This window comes from Rhamphochromis longiceps, linkage group LG19, assembly GCF_057381845.1.
Source record: "Rhamphochromis longiceps isolate RC_006_pf linkage group LG19, R_longiceps_female_GT1.1, whole genome shotgun sequence".
Classification (NCBI taxonomy): domain Eukaryota; kingdom Metazoa; phylum Chordata; class Actinopteri; order Cichliformes; family Cichlidae; genus Rhamphochromis; species Rhamphochromis longiceps.
Genome location: NC_140575.1, coordinates 14,168,665 through 14,175,562, shown reverse-complemented (window position 1 = coordinate 14,175,562; position 6,898 = coordinate 14,168,665). Strand labels below are relative to the sequence as shown.

The 6,898-nt window shown below is 41.6% G+C and overlaps 1 protein-coding gene across 1 annotated transcript; it reads right to left on the bottom strand.

Annotated features, from left to right (window-relative positions):
- Positions 1-602: 602 nt before the first annotated feature.
- Positions 603-1,909, bottom strand: olig4 (oligodendrocyte transcription factor 4). Its single transcript, XM_085391428.1, has one exon. The coding sequence runs from the start codon at positions 1,686-1,688 to the stop codon at positions 912-914; it is 777 nt and encodes a 258-aa protein (XP_085247554.1). The 5' UTR covers positions 1,689-1,909; the 3' UTR covers positions 603-911.
- Between the last annotated feature and the right edge of the window lie 4,989 nt (positions 1,910-6,898).

Below are 6,898 nucleotides of genomic sequence, written 5' to 3'. Positions count from 1 at the left end.
CTGATAGAAATATTCATCCTGTATGAATTAAAATGACCTGTTTTTTTTTAATATAGACTCCATTATGTCCTTTGCTTAAAATCTGCCCTTTGTGTTCCTATATCCATGTTCTTATGAGACAGTGACAAATGGCTGGCCTAGAGCTGAGGACATGGCTATGTCCCTTGCCTGCGTCAGACAAAAGTGACGCGCCTTCCCGGCGCCTGTGTCGTCCTTTCATCTCCTACACCCTGTTGAGGTGAAGATGGATGGTCCCCAGGCTCAAGAACACCACATTCAGCTTCTGTTCTGGTGTATTGTCTCGCCCTTCTGTCCCTTTTTAGCTCTTCAGAGGTTAGGCTGTCTGAAACTGGTTAGCAACAAATGACAACCTTTTTTCCTGAATGTCAGCTTTAGCACTTCTAAGTTTGTCCTTTAAAGCACCAATAAATGCCCTTGTAGTATTGCTGTGATATTACTGTGTATTTGTACATGTCCAGAACGTTTCCAAAATAGTGACGCTGAGAAAGAAGAGACATTTTTCACAAACTAAAAATCAACTGCACATTTAAAAGAAGACGCCCAGAAGTAGTTATTATCAAAACAACATTTTAATTTAGGAAAATAGCATTTGTGCCAGTCAGACACAACAGTTCCATTTTGACAGTGTTTCATCACCACTTATTTCACATAAGCTACTCTGATGAAAAAAAAATCCCCAGAACATTTAGAATACTTCTGTAAAAAAAAAAAAAAAGAAGAAAAGAAAAAGAGGCAATTAATAAAAAAATAGCAGCAGTTTGTATCCCAAAAGATAGCTATATGTGTATATACAGTATGTACAAGGTTTTGCCCCAGCCATCATTTTATAATTTTTTTTTTCATCAGTCTCCTGTTTGTGGTCCGGACAGTCTATTTTAAGAGAGACCTGCTCACTTGCTCATAGACAGGCTGTGTAATGTGGAGGTAGTGGTGGGCAGAGGCTGGCAGAGTGAGCAAGGGCACGGCATGCCGGGGAAGTGTCTGTAGGAGCTGCTCAGGTGGAGAGGGTCCTTCAGGAGGCTCTGGACTGGAGCGTGAAAGCCCAGGAAGCCGGCTGATGGAGGGGAGTGTGGAGCTGGGGCTGAGGAGGCAGAAGATGAGTGATGCTGAAGAGCTGAAGGTGTGCTGCCCACCAGAGAGTGAAGGGACTGGGCCAGAGGATGCAGAGGGAGGTGGGCGGTCGTGGCCGCAGGGGTAATGGTGGGATGGGGAGCTGTGCGGCTCTGGACGGCGGCATTGCCACCATAAACGTCCCCAACCAGTTTCTTCATCTCCTCCAAAGAGCTGGAAAGCATGAGGATGTAATTGCGAGCCAAGAGCAAGGTGGAAATCTTTGACAGCTTGCGGACCGAGGGTCCATGTGCGTATGGCATGACCTCTCTGAGGCCATCCATCGCCTGGTTCAGATCATGCATCCTCTTCCTTTCTCGACTGTTAACTTTCAGCCTCTGATCTTGCATCTCTTCCTTGCTGAGCTCAGATCTGGATTTGCTCTTACCGCCCACGCTACAGCAGTCCGTCCTGCCTTGGCCGGCCTCACTGTCTGCTCTGTTCTCGTGGCAGTACTTCTGGAACATCTTATTGGAGAAGAAGCTCCCTGCAGAGTCATCCACCACCAGGTCTGGAGACGAGGAGCGACTGCAGGTGGAGCCAGCATCGGAATCCATTTCAGCTGAGGGAGAAAATTCAGGAACAAAAGCAAGGATCCAAAAAAACCCCAAAACTCTTAAATCGTGACAGCTTGAGCTTAGGACCTGAACTGTAGGTTTCCAAACTCTCTCAGTTCCCTGCAGTTTTTGTACAGCCTCACTTTTCCCTGAGTTTGTGCTGTTCGGCCTGATGCTCAGCCTCTCTCCAGGAGTGAGTGTGTCTAAACTGTCACCCCATGGGCCTGCTGGGGTGTATTTATACCACCGACACAACAAAGGAACAATACACCGCATAATGAGACACTTATGGCCCCAGCCAATTGCAGAAGGGACACACTTTTACCCCCCTCTCTTAACAACTCCTTCCTGCGCCCCCCAGTCCACCTCCCCACAACCACATTAATTCTCCCACTTGCTGATGAACCCCCCTGCACGTTAACCAAACAGAGGTATGATCCCATGTTGTGTAAGGCTGAGTTAACCAGAGCTCTGTTAAAACTTTAATTAAAAACTGGCAGTATTTGCATATTTTTTTATGTTTCAGCACAGATTTTAAAGTAATCCTGGAACAAGGGAGAGGTGATTTAATAATAATAGAAAAAATCCAAGAAAAAAAGATGAATAAACATAAATTTATGACTTTATTATCTCAAATTTTAAAATTCTTCTCGTATTAATTTACCTCTATAATCTGCAAAAGTTTCTTCCTCAGCTGTAAAAACATGTTTACTTTACTTGAAAGTTCTCTACGCGGATGTTAAAGTGAAAGTGAGCAGGCCACCGTTTTTATTGCCCCCTTCCATAACACCAGATAGATGATGCCTTTAAGGCCTTATTTACATATGGTATCCATGAGATACTTTGGAGGAAGGTATGAGGCACCATATGAGGCTCTTAAACATGTAAAGGGCAGCGTTAATGGCAGACTAGATACAATTCAACCAGAAGCTCAAAACAAAAGGGGTCAGATAAATTTGACTTGGTTTCCCAAACAGTCTGTGAAATCACATCACTATCACTGGAAGGGGGTCTTTCAGTCCAGGGGGAGGTAGTTAAAAAGATACTAAATGAGTGGGCGCAGCATTGTCTCCCTATAATTCAACCATAAAGCTACTGGCACCTATTGTTCTTTGTTTTTTTACTTTATCTTGCTAGCTATCAGGAACACAAGGAAAACGTTCTTCCTCGTTTAAATTTATGGCATTAAAATTCCTTCCAGGCTTCGCATCCAACATATATCTGCTGCTTTAATGTTGTGGCGCTGTGACCAAGCAGAGTTCTCCACGTGGTGTTCAGAGGCTGGCTTTCACCACGCAGCTCAGGAATTTCCTGCCTTCCTTGTGCCAAGCAAAGCACCAAGTGAAGCAGTGCTGGAGGGCCGGGACTTTGAGAACATAACGCTTTTCTAAGGATGGCAAAAACAGCAGTTTTGTGAATTGATTCGTTGCATTGATTCTTGCCTGGAGCACAACAACTGAAAAGCCATCATAGAAAAGTATATTGTGTTCATTTCACAGGCATCAGGTCTGGATTTTTGTGTTCATCTGGTTGCTCGGCTAAGAAAATATTTGCCTTTCTCTGCGTTGTAAACAGCAGGATGAATCTTTTGATGAATCTAAATCTTTTACTCGCTGTAGTATGAACCTAGTGCAACATTTATGACATATATCTCATGCTCTTTGCTTTTAAATTTGTTTTTGTTCTTGCTTAATGCTCTCATGTTGAGTCTTTTGATATCCTGCTAATGCCACTGCTGATGCATATGCGAGCAAAGTTAGACTGATCTCACCAGTCCTCTGATTATCTGATGAGATGACAGACCAAAGTATGGTTTAATAAATCTTTCAGCAGTCAGCAAGAGAGTGTGCGAGAGTCCCATTGAATTGTTCCAACCATTAAATAGTCTTTTGAAAGCAGTGCAAAATCACATCTCTTCTTTTACAATAATATTTTTAAGTCAAACTAATTACAGAGTCAACCACATTGTCCTCATCAAAAACTTCTAACTGTTCTCAGATAACTAATGTGAGGGCAGTTAAAATCCAGTTGAGGTTCTCAGAAGAGTTTTGAATAATATAAATATATTTGAATTCCAAGTCAAGTTGCTTTATTGTCATGTGCAGTGGTACAGTACACAGTGAAACGAGACAATGTGCAAGACCATGGTGATACATATAGCATATAACAGACCAGCAAACACAGGACTACATAAAATGCAAAATGCAAAAATTGCAAAAACCCCCCAAAACTAAGACACCAGACAGAAAAGTGCAACAATGACAGCGGGTTGTGCAACAGACTGAGCATTGTGCAAAAAACAACTTGGTGTATGAAGGAGTGTGTGTGTGTGTTTGTGTGCGTGTGTGTATGTAAGATTGTTTTTGCATTAGTGGGGTTTTTGTATGAATAGAAAAAAGGCCCATGTAAAGGGCTGCAGCACAGCACTGCACCATCAGTATTTGATTTTTTTTTTTGACACTGTAATTTTTATTGATAGTTTTGTCACAGTTTAAACATAGACATGTTTTGCATTACAGGAGAAATAACCATGCAAGCACACAGTCAAAACAAAACAGAACTAAAGCGAACAAAAGGTGTGGGTGCCAATTCTAATCAACTACCGTATGCATGCCTGCCTTTGCTCAGCAGCATACATACTCCAGCTTATATATGTACTTTTATACAGGCATGCATCAATAGATATACAGAGTCATAGACCTTAAATGTTTTGTTCGTTCATTAATTTTCCTTGGTGCCATACAATGTCCACTTCTCCCACTTAGCAACGAAAATATCTTCCTTTAATCTGAGAATGTAAGTCATTTTTTCCATTGCATAGATTTCTCCAACAATATTTAACCAGTCTTTTGATGAAGGCGGATCCAGTTTGTACCAGTTTCTTGTTATAGCTTTCTTTGCAGCTATCAATAGGATTTTTGTCAAATACAAGTCGTCGTACAGAACATACTCTCTAATATTCCCAAGATATACAGTTTTAAAATTGTGTGGTAATTGGTAGCCCAAGATATTGCCTATTACAAGACTCACGTTCTTCCAAAAATTATGCAGTTTCAGGCACTCCCAAAACACGTGCGTATGATGTGCTTCCATGTTACCACATCTTCTCCAGCATGGCAAACTGTCTTGAGTCTGTTTACTTTTGATTTTTGGTGTAATAAAGAATCGAGTAAGGTGTTTCCACCCAAATTCTCTCCAGCATCTTGAGTTAGTCGTTGTGTTCTGGGTTTCACACATATCTAACCATTCCTCAGTTGAGATATCAGTTTTTATTTCCTGCTCCCATTTCTTTTTTATGTATTCAGTTGATGTTGCCGTGTTCTCTCTTAGATTTTTATATAGTACAGAAATCTCCTTGAATTGCATCAGTATTTGATTTATTAAAGCTACATTTCCAATGTTTAATACGACTAAATACGCACGTTTTTGTGATCATGCAGCGATGCCAAGACGACCTTGTACTTTCATTTAACCTGGTTTTTCTCGTATGTTCCTCGGTGAGGGATTAGTGAGGAGGTCGTGTTCGTGTTCAAACAGATTTTCTTTGCTTTGTTTTGTGGTTGAATTGCTGCAGCATTTCAACCACAAAAAACAGTTTTCTTGATTTTTGTCTATTATTAATAATCTTAAAATTGGCCTCCCTCGGGCAGTGAACTTAACTGTGTTTGCTGCTTTTTGTGTTGGTGAGGTTTTATGGAAGCTGACTGCAAAGTGGTTTATTAAATTTTCTTTATTCTACTTATTATAGTGGATTTTTTCCCCAGAGTTGTGCATGACTCATATGCATCATTTAAAGTACCCCCCATTTGAGAATAGACCACACAAAAATGTTTGAAAGGTTTAAGCCCATCAGGCTTGAGGTAATCAGGTTAGAAATTCAGACTGTTTCTCTCTGACGATGCGGTTCTTCTGATCATCTTCCTTTATCTGATAAAGTCAGGTCCCTTATAGTAAACGGACAACGTGGAATCAGTCATTTCCAGGTAAGTGTGCTTATTAGCTTCTAATAATCTGTGCCTAAATTCTCCTTCTTCCTACAGGGGCACACTGAGGAAACACAACTTCACTTGAGCTTGAATCTAAAGAACCACTAATTTTAAAATATGTGCAGATTTTGGTAAATCTATTGCTGGTCTCCGTGTCAGTGGGCTTGTGATCCCTTACACTCACAAACCCACACAAAGTTAGAACCGAGAATCAAGAGGGCTCTCGATACCCCCCCACCACAGCTCCGTCGGGGGGCCCTGCAGGGTGCTTTGGCTCGGCCACCATTCAGTGATATTATAATTGGGGAACTTTGAGAGCCAGCATGGGCCAGATATTTGGAGCATATGGATTTTCCCATCGTTAGGCTTGGAGCCAACATGGCTGCTGGACTCTCCTTTGCTAATTGGGTCAGTTCCTAATTAACTGAGTTGAACACAATGCTCCAGATTTCATTCTTTTTTTCCAGTCTTTCAGGCCCTTCAATGGCTGGTTCTGTGCCACAGTTTTCATTGTGTTTTACACACAAGGAAAGGAGAAAGGGATTTATAGTGGGTCATCAATAGTCTTAATAAATTATCTATAAATACAGGAAAATGTGCCAAGCTACTTATTAACCATACATGAAGTTAGATTAGCGAGAATGTCACTTATATGAAACGAATGAGGAACAGCACATCAGTGGAATAGAGCTGAAACCAGGAGCTGTGTATTAGTAAAAGTACAGAATGTATATCGGGATCACCGACAGGAACTTTATCCAAGTAACAAGTGTAATCAGTCCTCCTTTTACTCCATTATTTTATGCATGAGCCCGATAAATCCCATTCTTGGCCTCAATCTTATTCTTATTCATGTGTTTACAGAGGCAACGGGCCACACAGAGAGACTTAAGGATCTCTGCATTTTACAAATGAAAGCGTAGCCACCCTTCATGTGTCCACATAATCCTTCAATTTTTAACCCTGCACTAGAGTGTTTGACTTTCTTCTCTGGGTGCCACCTTTCAGGGCCCTTCATCCAATTCTGAGCTCTGCAACAGACTTTTTTTAGGCTTTAGAGACCCCCTCACTGCTGCCCTTTCTGGTGCACTCCAGTGAAAGTGCTCAGGTGACCAGAAAATGAGAGCATTATCACAGGCATATGCTTGTAGTGACAGAGGATCAGGCAAGATTAGGGCCTATCATGGCTCAATAAAGCGCTAAGCTGGAGAGCAAACCTGCGCT